This window comes from Leptodactylus fuscus, chromosome 8 (assembly GCF_031893055.1).
Source record: "Leptodactylus fuscus isolate aLepFus1 chromosome 8, aLepFus1.hap2, whole genome shotgun sequence".
Classification (NCBI taxonomy): domain Eukaryota; kingdom Metazoa; phylum Chordata; class Amphibia; order Anura; family Leptodactylidae; genus Leptodactylus; species Leptodactylus fuscus.
The window spans coordinates 3,208,992-3,235,463 of NC_134272.1; the positions used below are offsets into that span (position 1 = coordinate 3,208,992).

At 41.5% G+C, this 26,472-nt stretch overlaps 2 protein-coding genes across 2 annotated transcripts; both read left to right on the top strand.

Annotated features, from left to right (window-relative positions):
- The first annotated feature begins 392 nt into the window (after positions 1 to 392).
- LOC142217470 (parvalbumin beta-like) lies at positions 393 to 3,551 on the top strand. Its single transcript, XM_075285720.1, has 5 exons — positions 393 to 422; positions 1,383 to 1,451; positions 2,215 to 2,347; positions 2,529 to 2,638; positions 3,128 to 3,551. Exons 2-5 carry the CDS (start codon positions 1,391 to 1,393, stop codon positions 3,151 to 3,153), a joined length of 330 nt encoding a protein of 109 aa, XP_075141821.1. The 5' UTR covers positions 393 to 422; positions 1,383 to 1,390; the 3' UTR covers positions 3,154 to 3,551.
- A 16,935-nt stretch (positions 3,552 to 20,486) lies between these two features.
- LOC142217386 (parvalbumin, thymic CPV3-like) lies at positions 20,487 to 25,474 on the top strand. The gene is made up of 4 exons (XM_075285612.1): positions 20,487 to 20,547; positions 21,786 to 21,918; positions 25,128 to 25,237; positions 25,449 to 25,474. Exons 1-4 carry the CDS (start codon positions 20,487 to 20,489, stop codon positions 25,472 to 25,474), a joined length of 330 nt encoding a protein of 109 aa, XP_075141713.1.
- The last annotated feature ends 998 nt before the right edge of the window (positions 25,475 to 26,472 follow it).

Consider the following 26,472-nt stretch of genomic DNA (forward strand, 5'->3'; position numbering starts at 1 on the left):
TAGGGGCCCTGCAATAGACGGATCCTTCTATCTACACATATGTATGTTCTTCTGAGAGCCCTGGTGAGACATGTGAAGTGACAGCTGGTCTGGACGGCGCTGCCTCGGCTTCTCACTGACTTGCAGGTTTCATCACTATATGCACTTACATATTGTGCAAGGTGCAGACCATGAAAGGAGTGAGATCCAGCCCTTGAGATTCTGATATAAGATTGTCGACCAAACCATCACCCAAGTGGAATATAAATAACCCTCTCATTAGCCAGCAAGTTTTACAGCCCAGCTTAGGAAGAATTGCTCGGTGACAGGGTCTTCTATGCTACTGTATATGGTGTGAGGGTGGTGTCTGGAGGGTATATAAGACGAGTCCCACCAGGGCTGAGTACAAGTCACAGATTTCCTCCACCGGAAACTTAGCTAAGGTGAGTGCCTGCTCTCCGACCGCTCAATCTCTGGGATTCTATCTTGGTCCAGCACTGAAGACTAGAAGACCTGATAGGACTAAGACTATCTGCTCTATTGAAACGCAAGGAAAAGCATCAGACTGGAAAGAAATCTTTGTGATTTTTGGACTACAGTTTTTGCAGTTGGAATAACTTTTCATGGGTCGGCGGCAATCTGGTTATTCGCCATATACTCAACTTCATGGCCAGCACCTTGCACCTGGATTGTTTCCTCATTGACATCGCTTAGCTGTTCTAAGCCTTTGTTGTTTAGGGGGTTTTCCATATTTTTGTTAGTTTCTATATGTGACATGTGGTTTATGTAACTGAAATACTGTCTTATTGTAACGCCGTGTATGCTGCAGCACCTTGTCTTACTGTAACACTGACTGCTGCGGCACCTTGTCTTACTGTAAAACTGACTGCTGCAGCACCTTGTCTTACTGTAACACTGACTGCTGCAGCACCTTGTCTTACTGTAACACTGACTGCTGCGACACCTTGTCTTACTGTATCACTGACTGCTGCAGCACCTTGTCTTACTGTAACACTGACTGCTGCAGCACCTTGTCTTACTGTAACACTGACTGCTGCAGCACCTTGTCTTACTGTAACACTGACTGCTGCAGCACCTTGTCTTACTGTAACACTGACTGCTGCAGCACCTTGTCTTACTGTAACACTGACTGCTGCAGCACCTTGTCTTACTGTAACATTGACTGCTTCAGCACCTTGTCTTACTGTATCACTGACTGCTTCAGCACCTTGTCTTACTGTAACACAGACTGCTGCGGCACCTTGCGCCATTGTCACTACTGCTGCAGAAATCTCACAGACTATACATGACCAATATCTGTGCATTGTGATAAATGATCTCATTCCAGTCCATTGTAAATGATGCAACTTTACATATCTCATTCATCGTTTATCTCTTGGCAGATAAGAAGATGGCTTTTGCTGGTATCCTCAGTGAGGCTGACATCAAGGCTGCCCTCAAGTCCACTGAAGGTACTGTGCTATCTGTTATCAGCACTCTGCTATCATCACTCTCATCTCCCAGGCTAATATAACTAGGACATTGGGTCAGGTTAGAAGTTACAGGTTATAGCGCCTCCTGCTGGAGGAATAGATAACTGCTATTAGATATTACAAGGAGATATCAGGGTGGCTTTAGAGCAGGTTAGGGCTGTATTTAGGCGACACATCCATAGTAAATGTCACATGTGCTAAAGAGCAAAGATTGCACCAGATATAGAGTTAGTAAAAGCTAATAAGCTGAAATATTCATATATTAACAGGGCAGAATATCGGTTAATACACAGCCTTCTGCAAGTCACATGGAATATCTAGAATCTATCTCCTATCTATCTATCTATCTATCTATCTATCTATCTATCTATCTATCTATCTCCTATCTATCTATCTCCTATCTATCTATCTATCTATCTATCTATCTATCTCCTATCTATCTATCTATCTATCTATCTATCTATCTCCTATCTATCTATCTATCTATCTATCTATCTATCTCCTATCTATCTATCTCCTATCTATCTATCTCCTATCTATCTATCTATCTATCTATCTATCTATCTATCTCCTATCTATCTATCTATCTATCTATCTATCTATCTATCTATCTCCTATCTATCTATCTATCTATCTATCTCCTATCTATCTATCTCCTATCTATCTATCTATCTATCTATCTATCTATCTATCTATCTATCTATCTATCTGACATGTACCTTACCTTATTACCTCCTTTTAGCCAAGGACTCCTTCAACTTCAAAACCTTCTTTGCCAAGTCTGGACTGAGCAGCAAGTCTCAGGATGAAGTCAAGAAAGTCTTTGAGATCCTGGACCAGGACAAGAGTGGCTTTATTGAGGAAGATGAACTGAAGTGAGTAAAGGGTTAATAAGAGGGTACAAAGGCACAATTATTGACCTGGGGTAGATATAAATGCAGAATCTTAAGGCTTTGAGTCTCTCCAGGTTTCCCCTTAGCAGGGGTCTATATAGTAAGACATAGGGGTGTGCGGAGTTTCTCTGCTACATTGTGACTGTTCCCTTCTCATATCTAGATTGTTCCTGAAGAACTTCAGTGATAGTGCCCGGGAGCTGACCGACTCCGAAACCAAGATCTTTCTGTCAGCTGGAGACTCAGATGGTGATGGCAAGATTGGAGTTGAAGGTAAGAATGGCAAAGTTTCTTTTATATGGGAAATGTGGGGAAAATATGAATTACTCAGAATTGTAAGGGGGTCTTCAATACCTGAGCATTGTATAGTTTGTAGCGGAAATGTCTATGCAATAAGGAGTCAGAAATGCTGAGCTGCTTCTGTATTATTATTCCTGAGCTGTAGGATTATTCTATAGCCGGCCATACACTTTATCTGATCCCTTCTGACTAGCCCATATATCTGCACGCTCAGCTCAGCCCTGCACGTATCTAGACATGCTGCAATTGAACAGCCGACAGCAGGACTTCAACCTACACTTAAAGGGGTTTGACATTTCTGGAATATCCATAATTTATAAAGATTTCAATATTAACCCCACACTCGTCTCATCCCCATTATTGTCCTGGGCCTGCAGGATGATGATGACAAGTCGCCTCCAGTCATCTGATAATACTGAGCTTTGCATTTTATTCATAGTTTGTCCTTTTGGTTTTTTGCAGAGTTCCAGGCTTTGGTCAAGGCTTAAACCCAACTCTTAAAGGATGATCATAGAAATATAACCCACCCGACTTTATCTTGTTAAACTGAAGTGTTGCTGGTCGCCGGGTCTCCAAATCCAAGTTTTCCCCACTGAAGGGGCAGGATTCAGGCTTTGGTGTCACCTCCTGGATCTGGGCTGTCTACAGTCTCCTCTTCATCCTGTAACATCGGGTTCCTGAGCGTCCACAGCCAGCAGTTTAACCCAGAGACACGATATCGCCTCCGCCTATTTATTTATATATTTTTTATATTGATATTGCATTGCCGACTCTTTCTACTGTTACACCTTTTGTAAATCCACTCTCTGATGGTACCAAATGTTCATGTGCTAAAGTGACAAGAACAATGTGAACACAATGCTATCAATAAAGTCATCTTTTGGAATCAGTTTTTGTTATATCTTCTTTAAGGGGACTCAGAAAGCCCAAGGGAGCGAAGTAGTGATAGAAATGAAGCTGTAAGACCATAGCATTGCTAATAGAACAAGTCCTAGTATTATAGTCTAAGGTCCCGGGACTTATAAAGGAGCAGCATGGCTGCCGTCATCCCCAAACCAGTGTCCCAACACCTGTCTACAGGTGACATCGAGGTGCACTGAGCTGCAATTGCCTAACCTGTGATACTTGTACCCCAAATATGTTTGGGCCGAGTATTCTAGCCAAGTATTGGAAAAGCCAACATTTTCCCCACCAATAGCGACCTCCAAGAAAGGTTTCCCATCCGTCGACTCTACATGTGCGGCCGGCAATGACTTTATTCTAAAAGTAGCCAAGAAGCGAGCGAACAATTTACTGGCAACGAAAGTGTCAGAGAAAACGATTCATCTCGCACCTTGTTTTCTGAGATGTGACAACTGTCAACTAGAGACGAGCCCAAAGTCATCCATCATCTGATCGGCACTGTCACCGGGTGTGAACAGTCCAATGACATCCATCATCTGATCGGCGCCGTCGCCCTGAACATTTTGGTATTTTGCTTATTGAAATCCATTGAGCCATTCCAAAGCTATAAGCCCTATTAGTGCTGCTGGAGATTAGAGTCTACTAGCCAAGTGGGCGGTGACACTACAACCTACAGCACACAGAGACCCCGCCGTTACCGCCCACTTGGCTAGTAGACCCCAATTTGCATCAACACTAACAAGGCTTATATCTCCGGGTGACAGCGCCGGTCACATGATGGATGTCATTGACTGCTGACAGGTCCTCCTTAAAGGTGTAAGAAGATCCCGAGGAGATTAAACTATCCCAGATGGGTGCCATGGATCACACACCCGCATTATACTCAGGTTAGGTCCCCAATGGGACCTTTTATTCTGTTTTTTTGGGGGGGTTTAGGGGGTTTTACCCATTTTTAATTGTCTATTCAATGTTGTATTCAAAGGAAAGAGAAACATTGTATAAAAAACATTAATACAATAAAATGAAGCAACAAAGATTGATAAACATTGGACACCTATGCAGATGTTGGAGGACTTTGCCTTCCATCTATGAGACCTTATTATCACTGGAGGACACAAATGGTGACCGGGAGCCGCGACATTCACCTGCTCCATGTAAGTAGGAAGCCACACGGGTGCAGGGATCCCTGGGATCTACTCGGTCCTCACTGGAGTATTCTCAGGCTACAATCACACCTGTCTGTGACCCCATTATAGTCAGACCCTGTGCGTTACGGCTACTGGAACCAATCCAATATGTTACTAGTTAGCAATATATACTGAAGAGATGGATACAAGCGATGACCCCTTGTTTTTCCTGCCCCATGGCATTGCACTATTATTTATACTCTTCGCTCGCATGTCACCAAACTCTTCACAAACTCTTGCAGATATTTCACACCAGAACGCTCCTCTCAGCACATGTTTCGTCCTTCGCCCACATTGCACCAGCTCTATACTAGGGCAGAGGTGTCACAAGTGGAAAGTGAGCGGGGTCCCCTTTCAGTATTTTGCACGGATTTCCATGGCTACGAACGGTAAACGGTCCCAAAAGAGGAAAGTGAATGTCTGTTGTAAATGGAGATCACTTGTCAGCAGAGACGGGGATAGGATGCAGCGGTACATAAGCACAAATGGCAGATGCTCCCGTCCTAGGTTGGATGTCACCTGTCACTCTGCATACTTCAGTGACATTTCGGAGGTGTCCATGACCTGTCTGCAGCTGCTTCTCTTTTACCTCCAAAGTCCGCCATTTTACTGCTTTGCAGGGAGACGTTTTAGTTTGGAAGTGATCGAGTTTTATGGTTGTGTCGCCCCGTGTTCACCCTACCTGAGGTGTAGCCTTGCTGTCACAGCATGTGTCTGACTCTGCGGCTCATTCCAAATGCCTTGAGACGGCACACTGCCATTACTAGTGTCACCGGACACGTGGCCATATATATGGATCATATACACTATGTCATATACACTCAGGGTGTAACTAATAGAGGGACAGCTGCCATGGGGCCCGCCGCGACATGAGAGCTGCAAGCAGGCAACCTATAATACAGGGACTGTGCACTTTGCTTTCTGTTCACGCCAAGGGCCTGCAGTATCTGATTTGGGGCCATCTTTGTAAGTGCTGTACAACGTATCGCAATGGCACTGCAGCTCTGATCCTATCACTTAATTCCCTTTACTCTACAAGATGGTCGGGGGTCTCAGTGGTCAGGAGCTCCTGGGGCCCGGACGCCCCTTAAATCACACATATTATGATCTGTCACTGATAAGACCAAAACACAACAATAGAATACAATGTAATAATAAAAATTGCAATGAACACAAGATTTCTGAGGAAGTGACTACTTCTTATAAGGAATCTTCCAGAAAGTGCGGACACAATACATAAGAACAAAGCAGGATTCTTCCTCCTCATCTCCGGCTTGAAGACAATGGGAAAGACAATATTTATTTGAGTTCATCCAATTGCAGCAGAAGGAAAGATATGTTTCAGATGAGGAGCGTCTTCTATAAATAAGTAATGTCTGTAACTCTAGAGCTCAAAGCGACCTCAATATTCTGCAGCATCGGGATCATCCTGAATTCAGGCTTTTACACCTCGGTGTCTTTCAGGAGGAGCAGCAGATTTAGGTTATACTTACAGGGTATTGTCTCAGAATAAGCCATGGTGGAAGAGCAGAAGGTTGGGAATGGCCTACAGTACAGGGGTGCAGGTGAATTACACATGGGACCCCCCAATCCCTGCACCGTGCACCCACTACAGGGGTACAACATCTCATGCAGCCTATGCACCCATATAATAAACTGGGTAGAATATTCACCAGATACCCGGGCTAATGCTGAAAGAACAGGAGGCAGGTGCAAATATTGTAACTGAATGGACCATTACAGGACCTGTTACTGCAGAAGAGGGATCTGATAAGTAATTGCTAATATGTTATATGATGAATGCAGATGACAACCAATATATCCTATTGACTTACATTTGTGGTTTTATCAAGGTTGCTGTCATTTCATGGGTAAGACTCGAGCTGCATAAGATAAGTCGGATAAGACTAAAGCTACATGGAAACTTTGGCCACATCTCCCATTGTCCAACCAAAGATCTCCAGGTCGCCCTACAACTCTGTCGCCCACATTCACACGATAGAAGTCCATTTTGCATGGCCGTTTTACACCCAAGGGGCAACTGTGTATATGGATCTGTCATAGACTGCAGTGTATGGAAGGATCCAGGAAAACAGACAATAGAGCTTCTCCTATAATTTTAATGGCTCTTGACAATGGACTGTCAAAATATCAGTCATGTCCGTGGCCCCAATTCACTGACATTCTGGGCTATCCTGGCTGCCAGGGCGACATAAGGAAAAATGGGTTAGGATATTGCAACAGATACAAGAGGCTTTAGGGTGTGTATGGGTGTATGGGTTTTTGGGTTGCCCTGTATGTGGTTCCAATATCATATACGATGATGTGTTTGTCTTCTCTGTAGGGACATTTGTAGGACGCTTTGTCAAAATGACTATCCAACGTCTCGCAGTCCAATGATGCCCCCCCTCAAAGTCTGTCAATGTGATTGTGCATCAAAGAGATAATAATATATAGTATACTGTAATAATATAGTAATAATAATATAACACTAATACTACTAATAATATAATATAATAATATAGTAATCCTACTAATATTATAAAGGTGAAAGTTTGTGTGTTTGGTTTGTGTGTTTTGATGTTTGTTCCTCAATCACACCTACACGGGCGAACGGATTTGTCTGAAATTGCGCACATACATACCTTGGGTCCTGGATTAAACGATAGGCTACATGGAATTCCCGTACACCACCGCAATTCACTCCCATGCCCGATGCTTCTCATGGTTCAATTCGCTGCAGGACCTGGCACGCTGTAGGACCTGGGATGACGTCATCCCAGCCCTTTCAGCAGCTCACCTGATTGGGTGCCGCTTCTGTATGTGGGCGGAGTTATCCTCCACACCAATATGGCGTCCTGCACAAGGGCCTCTACTCTGGGGCAGCGACAAGTCCATACGCTGCCCCACCTGTGTGGCCTCACCACAGGACCACAGTACTCTGCCGCGGCTGGACAGGGGGTCACCTGCGCCGCCCTCTGGAACGCCGCTTCGGCCAGCTGTCCCGCAGCGTCGGCTGTCTCTGGACACTACAAGTCGGAAGATCGGTGCACGGGAAGCCCAGGGTGTGGTGAGGACGGGGCCACAGATTGGTAGGGGGAAAGGGGACACATGGTCGGCAGGGTCTGGTGGGGGAAAAAGGGGGCACAGGGTAGGTAAGATGGGGGAAGGGGGCATGGGGTAGGAGGAAGGAGTGACCACATGGGGAAGCGGGTAGGGACAAAGGGGGGTGGCGGGCGCCAGTAGGGAGACCAGGTAAAGAGTTCCAGCGGGCCGCAGGGTGGTCCCCGAGGCTCCATGGACCCACAAGTGTAGAAAGGGCCCGCTGCGGACACATGGCAAAGGAACAAGCCTGCGCACCGCTCCAGGTGGGTCCCACAGGGGGTCGGGGTTCCACGGATGAAGTCGTGGGTAAAAGCTAGTAATAATATAATACTACTACTAATAATAATATAATAATAAAGAAATAATAATATAATAATAATAATATAATACTAATAATACTAATAATAATATAAGTATCTACAGAGAACATCACCAAACTTTAATTAGCATAGAAGAAAACTCAAATTAACCCACCAAAGCCTGGTCCATATATTACAGGAGCCTTCTTATGGGGCGACATTTGGCATAAGAGTGACCCCTGCACCCCTATGATATGACCCTACACTGTCTTTCTTGGTTCTTGGTCAATATTCGATTAACTCTTTCACAACCCCGCCCTCCACGACCCCATCCCCCTCCCTCCATCCTCTATTAGACCCCGTCACTGTCCTGTATAGTAGAGTCCGTATAGCTGTGACATTATACCTGCGCTGCCCCATTCCTGTGAACTATAATGACCCTGTGTGACCACCAGTGTGTAAGGAGCAGAAGATCCTCTAATAAAGCGTCCGGCGCGCTTATCCCATCCACAATCTGCACAGGGACTAAGTTACCAAACGCTTCTAATGTTACTGCCTCAGGCTTAGATTCTCTTTCAGCGTGCAAACCTCGCACGCAAATGCACCCGGAGGTGGGAAAAAAGTTTATTAGCCCTTCATTGTTGTCCTCAGGACATTCTGCGTGTTCTTGGGTGACCGATCAATGGGTGCAACAATAATACAAAGTCACCCACGATAACACCGAGAGACCTCAACAAAGCCACTAAAGATATAGATCTAGTGCTGTGCAGAAGTTGTAGGCAGGTGTGGAAAAATGCGGCATTTTAAGAATGCTTTCAGGAATAGAAGGGTTAATATTGTCAATCAACTAATGAAGTGAATTAATCCAAATGAAATCTAAGCCACAATGATCAGACCGGTCCGAAAAGAAGTGACTTTGTCTTAGCAATGACTTGTTGGTCGGACTGATGATAAAGTAACGCAATAGCAAGGCAAATAGTCTACATGAGATTGATTTCTCATACAGTAACATCAGATCCCTCCCTTACCTGCCTAGAACCCCCACCTATGCTAAATGCCCCCCCACTATCCTGTAGCTGAGCCAATACAATGCTATACACACAATGCGTTATCTATGTGGCGGACCCCTACCCATCTGACGCAGACCAGACCGACCCTTTTGCAGGGTGCTGATCAGGAGGACTCGGGCATTTTGCATTCCAGTTTTGAATGGAGCGTCCGAATGGTCAGAGTGTGATGGTCCATTCATTTCATTGGGATCACTCTCAGAAAACAAGGCTCGGCCATCTCTAGTGGTCCCATTGAAGCTAATGGAGCGTTGTGCACTCATGGACCTGCTGCACCAATACAAACTGGGGTGCAAAGCAGTCCCGCACATTACCCCTCCTCTAACACGTGCTATAGCAGCAGGTAACATTCGGCATCCACCAAAAACCTAAATCCATTCATCAGAGTATAGCGACACCTGATTATTCTGCAATGTGTGGATGGGATTAGCCAGAATCTCACTCACTTTGTAGGGTCTGTAATACGCAGCGTTTTCGCAACGTGGGGCTTCAGCCATAGTGCTGAGTTGAGATTAAGTGCTATGAAGATCTACAGCGGCTCGGAGCCTCGGCTACATGATATATACTAACTTATTTATTAACTTAATTCAATGGGCCCCCGGCTCACGCACAGATACTGTAGCAGCACGGAACGCACTGGTATTATAATTCTGTATCCTAATGTCAGAAAATGTCATGTCCAATGGTGAGAACACGGAGCAAGAGCCAGGAGTGGCCTCGTCATACAACAGACATGTCTTGTGAATGCATCTAACTATAGAAAACCTGATACATGTCTATGTGTAATAGATAATAATGTACAGCACCATGGGATTAATATAATAATGTACAGAGCACCATGGGATTAATATAATAATGTACAGAGCACCATGGGATTAATATAATAATGTACAGAGCACCATGGGACTAATATAATAATGTACAGAGCACCATGGGATTAATATAATAATGTACAGAGCACCATGGGATTAATCTAATAATGTACAGAGCACCATGGGACTAATATAATAATGTACAGAGCACCATGGGATTAATATAATAATGTACAGAGCACCATGGGACTAATATAATAATGTACAGAGCACCATGGGATTAATATAATAATGTACAGCACCATGGGATTAATATAATAATGTACAGCACCATGGGATTAATATAATAATGTACAGAGCACCATGGGACTAATATAATAATGTACAGAGCACCATGGGATTAATATAATAATGTACAGAGCACCATGGGATTAATATAATAATGTACAGAGCACCATGGGATTAATATAATAATGTACAGAGCACCATGGGATTAATATAATAATGTACAGAGCCCCATGGGATTAATATAATAATGTACAGAGCACCATGGGATTAATATAATAATGTACAGCACCAAGGGATTAATATAATAATGTACAGAGCACCATGGGATTAATATAATAATGTACAGAGCACCATGGGATTAATATAATAATGTACAGAGCACCATGGGATTAATATAATAATGTACAGAGCACCATGGGATTAATATAATAATGTATAGAGCACCATGGGGTTAATATAATAATGTACAGAGCACCATGGGATTAATATAATAATGTACAGAGCACCATGGGATTAATATAATAATGTACAGAGCACCATGGGATTAATATAATAATGTACAGCACCATGGGATTAATATAATAATGTACAGCACCATGGGATTAATATAATAATGTACAGAGCACCATGGGATTAATATAATAATGTACAGAGCACCATGGGATTAATATAATAATGTATAGAGCACCATGGGATTAATATAATAATGTACAGAGCACCATGGGAGTAATATAATAATGTACAGCACCATGGGATTAATATAATAATGTACAGAGCACCATGGGATTAATATAATAATATACAGAGCACCATGGGACTAATATAATAATGTACAGAGCACCATGGGATTAATATAATAATGTACAGAGCACCATGGGATTAATATAATAATGTACAGAGCACCATGGGATTAATATAATAATGTACAGAGCACCATGGGATTAATATAATAATGTACAGAGCACCATGGGATTAATATGATAATGTACAGCACCATGGGATTAATATAATAATGTACAGAGCACCATGGGATTAATATAATAATGTACAGAGCACCATGGGATTAATATAATAATGTACAGCACCATGGGAATAATATAATAATGTACATCACCATGGGATTAATCTAATAATGTACAGAGCACCATGGGATTAATATAATAATGTACAGCACCATGGGAGTAATATAATAATGTACAGCACCATGGGATTAATATAATAATGTACAGAGCACCATGGGATTAATATAATAATGTACAGAGCACCATGGGATTAATATAATAATGTACAGCACCATGGGAATAATATAATAATGTACATCATCATGGGATTAATCTAATAATGTACAGAGCACCATGGGACTAATATAATAATGTACAGCACCATGGGAGTAATATAATAATGTACAGCACCATGGGATTAATATAACAATGTACAGAGCACCATGGGATTAATATAATAATGTACAGAGCACCATGGGATTAATATAATAATGTACAGAGCACCATGGGAGTAATATAATAATGTACAGCACCATGGGATTAATATAATAATGTACAGAGCACCATGGGATTAATATAATAATGTGCAGAGCACCATGGGATTAATATAATAATGTACAGCACCATGGGATTAATATAATAATGTACAGCACCATGGGAATAATATAATAATGTACATCATCATGGGATTAATCTAATAATGTACAGAGCACCATGGGACTAATATAATAATGTACAGCACCATGGGAGTAATATAATAATGTACAGCACCATGGGATTAATATAATAATGTACAGAGCACCATGGGATTAATATAATAATGTACAGAGCACCATGGGATTAATATAATAATGTACAGAGCACCATGGGAGTAATATAATAATGTACAGCACCATGGGATTAATATAATAATGTACAGAGCACCATGGGATTAATATAATAATGTGCAGAGCACCATGGGATTAATATAATAATGTACAGCACCATGGGATTAATATAATAATGTACAGAGCACCATGGGATTAATATAATAATGTACAGAGCACCATGGGACTAATATAATAATGTACAGAGCACCATGGGATTAATATAATAATGTACAGAGCACCATGGGATTAATATAATAATGTACAGAGCACCATGGGATTAATATAATAATGTACAGAGCACCATGGGATTAATATAATAATGTACAGCACCATGGGATTAATATAATAATGTACAGCACCATGGGATTAATATAATAATGTACAGAGCACCATGGGATTAATATAATAATGTACAGAGCACCATGGGATTAATATAATAATGTACAGAGCACCATGGGATTAATATAATAATGTACAGCACCATGGGATTAATATAATAATGTACAGCACCATGGGATTAATATAATGCACAGAGCACCATGGGATTAATATAATAATGTACAGAGCACCATGGGATTAATATAATAATGTACAGAGCACCATGGGATTAATATAATAATGTACAGCACCATGGGATTAATATAATAATGTACAGAGCACCATGGGATTAATATAATAATGTACAGCACCATGGGAATAATATAATAATGTACATCACCATGGGATTAATCTAATAATGTACAGAGCACCATGGGATTAATATAATAATATACAGAGCACCATGGGATTAATATAATAATGTACAGAGTACCATGGGATTAATATAATAATGTGCAGAGCACCATGGGATTAATATAATAATGTACAGCACCATGGGATTAATATAATAATGTACAGCACCATGGGAATAATATAATAATGTACATCATCATGGGATTAATCTAATAATGTACAGAGCACCATGGGACTAATATAATAATGTACAGCACCATGGGAGTAATATAATAATGTACAGCACCATGGGATTAATATAATAATGTACAGAGCACCATGGGATTAATATAATAATGTACAGAGCACCATGGGATTAATATAATAATGTACAGAGCACCATGGGAGTAATATAATAATGTACAGCACCATGGGATTAATATAATAATGTACAGAGCACCATGGGATTAATATAATAATGTGCAGAGCACCATGGGATTAATATAATAATGTACAGCACCATGGGATTAATATAATAATGTACAGAGCACCATGGGATTAATATAATAATGTACAGAGCACCATGGGACTAATATAATAATGTACAGAGCACCATGGGATTAATATAATAATGTACAGAGCACCATGGGATTAATATAATAATGTACAGAGCACCATGGGATTAATATAATAATGTACAGAGCACCATGGGATTAATATAATAATGTACAGGACCATGGGATTAATATAATAATGTACAGCACCATGGGATTAATATAATAATGTACAGAGCACCGTGGGATTAATATAATAATGTACAGAGCACCATGGGATTAATATAATAATGTACAGAGCACCATGGGATTAATATAATAATGTACAGAGCACCATGGGATTAATATAATAATGTACAGAGCACCATGGGATTAATATAATAATGTACAGAGCACCATGGGATTAATATAATAATGTACAGCACCATGGGATTAATATAATAATGTACAGCACCATGGGATTAATATAATGCACAGAGCACCATGGGATTAATATAATAATGTACAGAGCACCATGGGATTAATATAATAATGTACAGAGCACCATGGGATTAATATAATAATGTACAGCACCATGGGATTAATATAATAATGTACAGAGCACCATGGGATTAATATAATAATGTACAGCACCATGGGAATAATATAATAATGTACATCACCATGGGATTAATCTAATAATGTACAGAGCACCATGGGATTAATATAATAATATACAGAGCACCATGGGATTAATATAATAATGTACAGAGTACCATGGGATTAATCTAATAATTTACAGAGTACCATGGGATTAATATAATAATGTACAGCACCATGGGATTAATATAATAATGTACAGAGCACCATGGGATTAATATAATAATGTACAGAGCACCATGGGATTAATATAATAATGTACAGAGCACCATGGGATTAATATAATAATGTACAGCACCATGGGATTAATATAATAATGTACAGCACCATGGGATTAATATAATAATGTACAGAGCACCATGGGATTAATATAATAATGTACAGAGCACCATGGGATTAATATAATAATGTACAGAGCACCATGGGATTAATATAATAATGTACAGAGCACCATGGGATTAATATAATAATGTACAGAGTACCATGGGATTAATATAATAATGTACAGCACCATGGGATTAATATAATAATGTACAGCACCATGGGATTAATATAATAATGTACAGCACCATGGGATTAATACAATAATGTACAGCACCATGGGATTAATATAATAATGTACAGAACATCATGGGATTAATATAATAATGTACAGAGCACCATGGGATTAATATAATAATGTACAGAGCACCATGGGAGTAATATAATAATGTACATCACCATGGGAGTAATATAATAATGTACAGAGCACCATGGGATTAATATAATAATGTACAGAGCACCATGGGATTAATATAATAATGTACAGAGCACCAAGAGATTAATATAATAATGTACAGCACCCTGAAATTAATGGTGCTATAAATATATATATATATATATATATATATATATATATATTAATAGATAAATAGTAATATCTACAATGAGAAGACGTGCAGATCTTAGATATAAGAGATGTAAATGATTCCACTGAATTCTAAAAAATGAGAAGTAAACCAAGAAAATTGAGGTCAAGTAACAGCGGCCGGCGCTAATGTGATCACAAGCTGCTGATCTATGAGACGGTAATCCAAGAAGCCCCTGAATATGGATGAACCTAAACTTCTCCTCCATTGTATGGAGTCCGGTCTATACACTTCAATAATGAAATTGCAGCACCAAGAAGGAAAAGTCTTGGAATGATAGAAATCCCCGAATATGATAAGATATCTCCATTTATTTAGTATCAGGGCGCACAGATCACAGGATTGTCTGCTTGCAGCTCCCTTTACAGATGAGACAACTCCAGAGATGCTGCAAGCCAGGGTACAATGATAAAGCCATGGAGGCTGCTTATAGTAGTGCAAGGAACATGCAAGGAACATGTAAGGAACACGCAGCCTGGCCTTGTCCTGCTGAAGAATGGCTTCTGGGACGTTTTTGCTGCATCACTGGTTCCCCAAACAAAGCTGGAAATATACCTGAAATACAGACTAGTGGGGTCCGTCCATTGTATATTACGCCAGCCCACACTATAATCCCTGGAGTAGGACAGGAGTGACGTTCCCTTATAAAAGCAATCTTCCACTATAATTATCATCACTAACTGCACCATAAATCTGAGTGTAAATGAGGCCCCTTAGTTTCTGGGCCCCATGTCTATACCCCTTTCTATGATATCCGTATGCTCTAATAAGCAGTGGAGATGGGACATCTTTATAAAAGCATCCTAGTGTGTCGGAACGTTCTGCAAGTTCTGCAGAAAGATTCTTAGGTGGCTTATTTCTCAATATATTGGACCTGAAATATAATCCTTAGGATACCCAGCTCTACAATAATCCTCAAGATCCTGGAGTCTGGGATATACCTGGTGTAGCTAGCGGGGCCTGGTAGGTCGCGTGCACAGATGATAGGTCTCCATATATCTAAAAGTTTTACTACTTTGTGCACAAATAATATCCTCATAAGTCCAGTGACAATGCTTTTGTTACTTTTGTTGCTTTTATTGCTTTTGTTACTCTTGTTGCTTTTGTTACTTCTATTGCTTTTGTTACTTTTGTTGCTTTTATTGCTTTTGTTACTCTTGTTGCTTTTGTTACTTCTATTGCTTTTGTTACTTTTGTTGCTTTTATTGCTTTTGTTACTCTTGTTGCTTTTGTTACTTCTATTGCTTTTGTTACTTTTGTTGCTCTTGTTGCATTTGTTACTTCTATTGCTTTTGTTACTTTTGTTATTCTTGTTGCATTTGTTACTTTTGTTGCTTTCGATAACAATAACCTCCTACAGCACCTGCTCAATTCAAACTCCAGGATATTACCCTCTAACTAAACTCTTACCCCAGGCTCAAATAGCCTTCTGTCTGCCAGGACTACTCACTCTCGACCTGTCTGCCAGACGTGACACCGTACACCAGAAATGTCTACAATGCTCAAAAATATTCAAAAAAGTGAAATTAAAAAATGTATAAATAAATTTTTTATTCCACATTTAGAATGCTCTGTCAAATGCTGAGAGATTTCCAGGACTTTTCATTGACATTCAATGCTTAGGATAGACCATCCATGTGTCAGCAGTGGGAGTACCACGCTTTGGACCCAGAGGCATAACATGAAGCTCCAGGGCCCTAATGCAAAATCTGGACCAGGGCTCAAACCTGCCGTCTGCTATCTATAATACTGGTGTTTGCTTATGTTGTAGAGAGGCCACTGGGCCCCCTAAGGATTAAGGGCCAGGCAGCAACTGCTAACTCTGCCCCCTATAGTTACACCCCTACATATCTGCCAAAGAGCGAGCTGTAGTGACCGCAGGACGCAGACCCTATAGTGTGGGGGAGACACAACACACCCCGCTGCTCTGTCTAGCTCAACCCTATATGTAAAGTTGTCTAGCCCTTCATTGCACAATAATGTCTGAACGAGTCACAGAGCATGTCTATATATTCTTCTATAGATCTCATTGAACATACAGACAATTGTGTCTAGGGTCCATGTGGCTGCAGTCAATACCAGACCTTACAAGATGGCCGCCCCATGGCAGAACAAATTTTAAAAACTTTCACTATCTGATTTTAATTATTAAAAATAAAGCTAACACTTCCCCTTTAAGATTGGAGAAACCTCCAACAAATTCTCTGCGCTAAAATTATACCCTTAGAATTGTAGCCGGTGCGTTACTTACAAGGCTCAGATGTACGAAAGCCATAGGGATGACCAAGAAAACCCTATCCCTGTATACAATGCATGCATCAAATATGTATGCAGTGGTATCTCTTACCTTACTGCTGCGAGCTCCTTATGGCAATGACCTATATAACACAGCACAGGATATAAGGAAACACTTCCTAATGTATGGCCATAGGCGACCGCTAAGAAATAAGGTGGTAAAGGGTTCTCTATGGTGAAAAAGTATTTTCCAATATCAGAAAGATTCAAAAAATATAAAAACTGAAAGCAGCCCTGACTTCACCGATCCCCTCCTGCTCCGACACTGCTGGGGTCCCTGCTGGTCTCGACTTCCTGGTCCCACTCAACATATAGGAAATGGCGGTCAGGATACATCCACAAGAGTCACAGAGTCGGCCTGAAGGTCAGCAGAGTGAACAGTCCGCTCACAGGATTTCTCCTTTGCCGCTTTCAGCTTTAGAATGACGGACCCCAATAGTGGAGCAGCAAGAAGGACCAGAGAGTGGAGACCAGCCGGGACATAAGACAATGCCATGTAGGCACTTGTGTCTGCACCTGTAGCTCTAGTATGAGGAAGGTCTGTGGACTGAAACGTCCTGTTCTGCCATCTCCTCTGTGCATTATGACCGTACATGGCGTATCAACCTGTGTAATTACATTGTTATCATTTGGATACATTGTGTGTGCGGCAGAATTACTTTTTGCTCTGGGACCTTCACACAGTCTGAACACTGTCACTAATATTTTCAAATTTATTTATTAAGCTCAGACAATGTAATCTATCACTTTGATCTGTTTTTACCTTCAGATTGTAGATTTTTTGGGGGGCGGACATCTTGCCTGAGCTTCTCCTCTGCTCGACGTTTAGGGATATGCTGTACAGTATAGTCATGGCCATTGGAAGCCATAGTCTGGAGTCAAGTCTATTGGAGAGATTTCTAGACACTCTTTGTGTAGGGAGGGGAGTAGATAAGCTGTGATAGATGCAATGATGGCGCGGTGGTGTTATCTATGGGGGTGTTATCTTCTATAGTAATCCTACCTGTGATGTAAGTAAGGTGACGGCTGCAAAGAAAGCCCCTACAAACTTGGCAAGTGCTAGTCTATTATTGTGCTTAGTAGTCATAGTAAAGACTCATTTACCTATAGATAGCATGCAAAATAAAACATATATTAACATAAAAAATGAGTTTACAGATGAGGTCATCTCTCTGGTGACACATTAACTTTACACCCATTTTGAAACATTTGGCAACATTTTTACCGGCAGGATCGTCCCTTTAATTTTATCCCTTTGGGACCCCGGATAGGGATGAAAATATCAAATACCCAACGACAATGAAATAATAAGTATAAGATACCTGACACAATATATAAGAAATACAGACACGTATACTGATAGGGAAGGTAGATGGTGCGCCTACTGGGACAGGTAAGACCAGATCTCTGCGGAATATGATGGCGATATAAAAGTAAGAAATAGAAATAATATTTATTGTAGGAAGAGATACAATGTATCAACCGAATGAAAACATAACATGTATCTGTAATGATGATTGATATAAAATAATTCTCATGGACTTCCTTAGAAATGGTTTATATTCCACACAAGGATAAATAGGAGAGGATGATTAGTTCGGTAAGAAATTTGAGCTGGTTACCAAATCGTGCACTTGATCCCTGAATTGGTAACCCAAGTAACACGTCTTGTCACCTGGGGGATCCTATATAAACCTCACTTTTTCCTTCCATCTCTAGTTCTATCACCTCACCTGTCCTCTACTCCTACAGACATCTCAACCACCCAAGGTAAGACATTCCTTCTATCCGCTCATGGCCAGCGGCGGCCGACTGCAATTGTATGAGATGAGGCTGGACTGTATACTCTATACTCTCTACTGTATAATGTATACTCTATATTCTATACTGCTCACTGTATACTCTATACTTTATACTCTATACGGTATATTATATACTATATACTCTGTACTTAATATTTTTTGTAGTATAGAATTAGAATTCTTTTTGAAAGTCTTATTTTTCACAGGAATATTTTGTTTATTAATTTTCAAAGTTGAAATTTAATAAAATTTAATATTGCAATTTTTTTTTAAATAAAAAGAAAACAAATATTTGGTAAATTCCTCTTTCTTTTCTTAAGGCGATAGAAAACCTCATTACAACTGAATGTTATCAGAATACCAAAGAGCAATAGCGTCTTATATTTGCCTTCAGAGTGTCTTTATAGATATTTTATACGTTTAGATATTTTATATATATAAAATTAGATATTTTTTAAAAAATTCTGGGTCTTATAAATTGATGATAGGTCTTCAGTATGTGATCATTGGGGGGGTCTGACTCCTAGGACGCCCACCTTCAGCAGTGTTTGGGTAAACTCAGCACCATAAGGCCTGCACTTGGCAATGACGCTCAGCCCCTTTTACTTGAATTGGACGAAGCTGCTGCTGTACCATGTGACTAATGATGTCATCGGCACAAAGAAGACGCTGAAGCATTTGTGATTGAGGAGGGGGGGTCCGCGGTGTCAGACCCCTCTGGCTACATACATAATAATGAATTAAACCTGACCATACACATCAGATAAAAATCTGGCAAACCTGCAAATTTCGGTAAGCCCAGCCAAGTATCTGAAGTGTATAATGGCGTCCTCTAACCGCAGATGGTGGGGGACAGAAGGATCAGGCTGTTGGATTTCAACATGTCCAATCCTTTTACTCTCAGGAAGGTCAAGACACTGCCAGAGGTGTCCGAGCGCAGCTTATTCCACATGTCAAGCTATGTACAGTATATAGTATATGACTGAGTGTGCATGTGTGTGGGAGAGTTGGAAGGAATAGCTGTTGGATGAAGTCTCTTCTGTCCAGCAGTTATTTAGACTAGGACTACAAGGCGACTGTGGCTGCAGCTCCTTCAGCAATGTCAGTACATAAAGCTGCATTAATAACACCGGGGCTCTGCAGCTTCTAGTGGTGAAGGTCCAGCACTAATGGATTTATTTGCACCAGTCCCAGCACCATCGGGGTCGCAGTGTAACTCTATTCACTCACATTGGTCACATGATCAGAGCTGCCACCAAAGTATATGGTCAGCATATAAACTGGTGTCACCAGAGTAATCGATACGAGACAGCCCGTGTGATACATCAATGTCTTATTAACTCTATCTGTTACTTTTATGTTATTTGTTACCAGATTCATCATGTCCCTCACCGATATCCTCAGCGCCTCTGACATCGCCGCTGCCCTGAGGGAGTGCCAAGGTGAGGACCGGGTTATTTGACTTTCCTAATGTTAGAAGAGATACAAAATGTTACATTACAAGTTCTTGATGGTTTAAGGTTTGGCTTCCACTTCATCCAGTCCCTCCATTGGAGGTTTAAATCAGAGAGATGTCCCGATATAGACAACAATATATATATATATATATATATATATATACAATGATAGTCTATGATGCGCTATACATATATATACAATGGTAGTCTATGACATGCTATACATATATAGTAAGACAAAGATTTGAAAATGGTTCCACTGAAAACTAAAACTTGTTCCATAAAAAACAAACCCCAACACTGCGGTGCGGTTACAACATGCAGTGAAAGGTTTGGGATGCGAAGATGAAACCCCCCAAATAGCGCTTCATCCTTATGGCCCAAAAGTCCCAGTCCTATAGAGATGAATGTGATGGCTGGCTAAAAGAGATGACAATCAAACACATAATCGTCTCTCTGTCTTCTATGTCGTACACTTTACACTACGGAGGATGTGATTATGGCCCTAAGACCGTATAAAGCTAGATAAGACAACCAGAACGTGCGCCAAATATATCGCATCTCCATTCATGTTCTGCTGCAGCTTGTGGACATCTCACGAGGCAAGATGGAGGGTTGGGATACCCCTGTATTAGAGATAGATGCAGGATGCAGAAGTGGGAACACCCCTTAAAGCGGGCCTTCAACCACCTCCATCAATTCTAGTTCTTATCATTTGTTAATAGTCCCTCTCCACTGATTCTGGCACAATTAGAATTTTCTCTCTTGCCCACCCCCCCCATTACTGAACCATAAGTTAGTTTTTGTATCTGATGTGTTATTTATTCTTTGTACTGTCAGGTGGGGGTGTGGTTCAGAGCTCCAATCAGAGGCAACCAGTGTCAAAGCTTAGAGTCACACCCCCTTGTCTTCTCCTGACTGACCCTGCCCACCTGACTGTACGTAGACAGCACATCAGGCACCAGAACTAACAGCAGTGATTGCTCAGGAATGGCGGGGGCGAGAGAGGAAATGCCAACTGTGCCAGAATCAGTGTGTGTGTGTATGTGTGTGTGTGGGGGGTCTATTAAATGATATAAAGAGCTGGACTTGTTGGAGGGGAGAACAGTTCTCTCTAAGTGATTTCCTTTCTTATACCAACTGATGGTCATTGAAGCAGCTGTCGTACTATATTACCATATTACACAGAAGGAACTTTAGGTTGTTTTTTTTGCTTTTTTCAGCTCCTGACTCCTTCAATTTCAAAAAATTCTTCCAAACCTGTGGGCTGACTAAAAAGACAGCGACTCAAGTGAAAGACGTCTTCCGAATCCTAGACAATGATCAGAGCGGGTTCATCGAAGAGGAAGAGCTGAAGTAAGTCATGACAATGCTAAGAATAGTGTAACACTGTGTGTAGTGTGCGATACTGAGTACAATCCATCGCTCCAAGGAATAGTCCATGACAATGCTAAGAATAGTGTAACACTGCGTGTACAGTCATGGCCAAAAGTTCAGAGAATGCCACAAATCTCCTCTTGTCACATGATCTGCTCCCTCTGGTTTCTGTGTTTGTCAGATGTTTTTATCACATACAGAAATAGAATTGCAATCATATTCTGAGTAATAAAAGCTTATAGTGACAGTTAGAAGGAGTTACTGCAGCGTTGCAATATTTGCAGTGTTGCCCCTTCTTCTTCAGGACCTCTGCAATTCTCCCTGGCAGCATTCAATCAACTTCTGGACCAGATCCTGACTGATAGCCGTCCATTCTTGCACAATCAATGCTTGCATTTTGTCAGAATTTGTAGGTTTTTGTTTGTCCACCCGTCTCTTGATGATTGACCACAAGTTCTCAATGGGATTAAGATCTGGGGAGTTTCCAGGCCATGGACCCAAAATCTCTGTGTTTTGTTCCCTGAGCCATTTAGTTCTCCCCTTTGCTTTATGGCAAGGTGCTCCATCATGCTGGAGAAGGCATTGCTGATGGCCAAACTGCTCTTGGACGGTTGGGAGAAGTTGGTCTTGGAGGACATTTCTTAATAAATCCATACGTGGACAATTGGTCTTTGTGTCAGTACCTATCAACAACCAGGGAGCGCAGTTTTTCCACTTCATCTTGAACCTCTGGTTCTTGCCTTCCACAAACAATCGAAAAGGGGATTCATCAGAGAAAATGACTTTCCCCCAGTCCTCAGCAGTCCACTCCCTGGACCTTTTGCAGAATATCAGTCTGTCCCTGATGTTTTTTCTGGAGAGAAGTGGCTTCTTTGCTGCCCTCCTTGAGACCAGGCCTTCCTCCAAGAGTCTCCACCTCACAGTGCGTGCAGATGCACTCACACCTGCCTGCTGCCATTCCTGAGCAAGCTCTGCACTGCTGGTAGCCCGATCCCGCAGCTGAAACACATTTAAGAGACGGTCCTGGCGCTTGCTGGTCTTTCTTGGGCGCCCTGGAGCCTTTTTGCCAACAATGGAACCTCTCTCCTTGAAGTTCTTGATGATGTGATAGATTGGTGACTGCGGTGCAATCTTTCTAGCTGCGATACTCTTCCCTGTTAGGCCATTTTTGTGCAGTGCAATGATGACTGCACGTGTTTCTTTAGAGATAACCATTGGTAACAGAAGATAAACAATGATGCCAAGCACCAGCCTCCTATTAAAGTGTCCAGTGGTGTCATTCTTACTTAATCATGACAGATCGATCTCCAGCCCTGTCCTCATCAACACCCACACCTGTGTTACTGGAGCAATCACTGAAACAATGTTACCTGGTCCTTTTAAGGCAGGGCTGCAATGATGTTGAAATGTGTTTTGGGGGATAAAGTTCATTTTCTAGGCAAATATTGACTTTGCAAGTAATTGCTGTTAAGCTGATCACTCTTTATAACATTCTGGAGTATATGCAAATTGCCATTAGAACAACTGAAGCCGTAGACTTTGTAACAATTACTATTTGTATCATTCTCAAAACCTTTGGCCATGACTGTAGTGTGCGATACTGAGAATAATCCACCGCTCCAAGGAATAGTCCATGACAATGCTAAGAATATTGTGTGTGTGATGCTGAGTACAATCCACCACTTTAAGGAGAAGTCTTATACTAAGAAAGTCATCTTTAGGCGAAGGCAGCAAAATGCAACATGAAGCAAAAATGACGCGAAAAGACATTTAGTTTCTGCCGCGTTTTTCTTCCTTTTATCAAATCTATAGAGAAATCGCTCGCAGCTCGGCCACTATAATAGGCTGCAAATTTCACAAATGTAAACCACAACTTCTTTCACTTTCTTTCGCTGAGTTTCGGCAATGTGGGACTTAGCCCTGAGATCTTATTACTGTTCCACATCTCCGCACTTAGGAAAGAACAAACACATTTTTTTTTTATAAAGTTTCCTAATTTGAACAAATCCAATGCATTGACCTGCACCAAACATCTATAAATGATAAAGGTTTGATAATCGCAAAAGGAACAAGAAAAAATGTCGCAATTCCTGAGTCTAGAATTTATTAGTAGAAATTGCAGGAAGCCGCAGAGAAGGTAAAGGATGAGATCAGGCGTCTTCGTGTCCACCATGGAGGGAATTTACTAAGTCTGATGTTTCCTCCGCTCTTTTATGTCATGTGCTTGGGCCTCCTGATAACCCGGGTGCAGCTCAGGAGGTTCCATGTGCCAGAACCGAAATTTCCTCCAGCCAGGGACTTATATATATACTTCAGGTATAACTTTAGGATACGTCACCAGTATCAGATTAGAGGGTGTCTGACACCCAATAACCTTCGGGATGAGCCGAAATCCTCAAACTGGAGCAAGAAGCAGACAGCGCTATCCTCTGTAGTGGCCAGACCCGGAACTGAGGATCAGCTCTTATTCATTTCCAGGCTGCAGTTCTGCCACTTCACCGAGGAGGGCGCTGTTGCTTCCTGCTCCATTCTTCATGTATCATAAACTGAGAACAGCTGATCAGTGAGGGTACCGGGGACAGACCCCCAATATGATATTAGTGACCTATTTTTAGGATTGGTCATTAATATCTTCATCCTAGAAAGTTCCTGTAACTTAATGATTTATCCTCAGTCATCAATATCCACCGATTGAAGGAGTTGCGGTGTGTGGGCGAGAGCGCTGGGACTTCTTCTTCGTATGTGACATCATGTTCATGAGCCAGGGGGCCTTTTTACAGTTACATTTGAGTGAATGGGACTGAGCCGTATAATGTAAGGCCTGGTGGTCACTGAAGAGGCGACAACACTCACCCAAGTCTCCTTTAATGAATTAGTTGTTGGGTTTGTCAAGGCTCAGACCGCCACTCATATGACTTTATATGGAGTATATGGGGCCATATGTCGACACCGAATGTATACACTGCAGGATCTCAGCCATGGAATGGCAGTAACAGCAAAACTGAAATCTCATCAGAATATGGGAGAAAGAATCCGCAGTGAAATCTGCAGATCGAGTGACCTTTGGTGTTTTATTTTGTATCATGTGAGGGCCCTGAGGAAACACCACAGCGATATACCGGGGGCAGCGAGTCCTCACATCGAGTTCTGACATCTCATTAAACACATTTTCTCTGCTATTTCCTCAGGTTCTTCCTCCAGCGTTTTGAGGCAAGCGCCAGGGAACTAAGTTCTACAGAAACCAGAGAATTTATGGCTGCCGCTGATCACGACCGGGATGGGAAAATTGGAGCTGACGGTAATACTATATATATATACTATACTATATACTATAAAAAATACTATATATACAATAATACTAATGTAACAGTCCAACGTCGCACAGCGTCATGATGGAACCAGCGGAGATGGCGACTTTGGCCACCTTTACAATGCAGAGTCCTATCTGCAAGTTCCTTGCCCTGATTCTTCTAATGACTTACTTAACCCTTTGTCTTCCCTGCTTGTAGAGTTCCAAGAGTTGGTTCATTCTTAAGTAAGATGGGGCTCCCCGACCTGCAAACTGCTCAGTGATCTTATCAAGGAAGCGCGGAAGGTCAAGGCCGAATCCCATCACATCCAAATCGTTCCTCTGCGAGGGAAGGCAGGAATCAGCTTGGTGGATCTGATGACATAGGAGCTTGTTCCATGTAGAATGTATTGATAGTCACTGAACGTACCGAAGGACCAATAAAATATATTCATCAGATATGAGATCGTGTCGCTGTGGTTTATTGATCAACACGGAGAGAGAACAATACGGCGGATCTCAAGGATGGCGAAATGTATATAAAATGTGTATGGGGGGGGTCTCCTGACTGTACCCCAAAGGCAAACACATCAGGATTTATACAGGGATGGTCCTATTGTCCAATCTGTCACCAGGGCCATCTGTCAGGGGATTACTCCCTTCTCCCCACTAGGACCACATGCACACTCAGCTTTATGGCTAGGGTCACATCTGGGTTGGAGAATCTGCCTAATACCAGTCTTATAGTCTATGGGGTCTGCAGGTGTCTGTTTTTTAGCAGAAGGGCTTTCTGTCACTCAGGTCCACACGTGGACCCCAACAATGGAGAGACCAAGGCTAGTGTGAACCTGGTGTCAGGTAAAAGCTATTGGGATTGTATGGCCAGGCTAGACGGCTTTACAGATATTTTAATCCTGAAAACCCCATCTGAGCCCTGGCAGAGGTAATCCCTGCACGGTGTAACGCTACAATTGTAGATAACATGGATGTTCTACGACAACTCGTATAAGACCTCGAATCCTTAAAGGTGGAAACTGTATAATTACTTCTATATAATAGTTTTATAGGAAGAAAATCCCAACAAAGGAAGAGAAGTAGATAGCAAAGAGAAGGAGGGAACAATTACAGGGGCAGAGCCCGATGGTCCCTTTAATAGAGCCCCGCTGTCACATAAGTCACTTCTATGGCACCACCAGAGATCTCCGTTCAGTCCCGGTACGTACTGACATTGCATTGAATTCTTC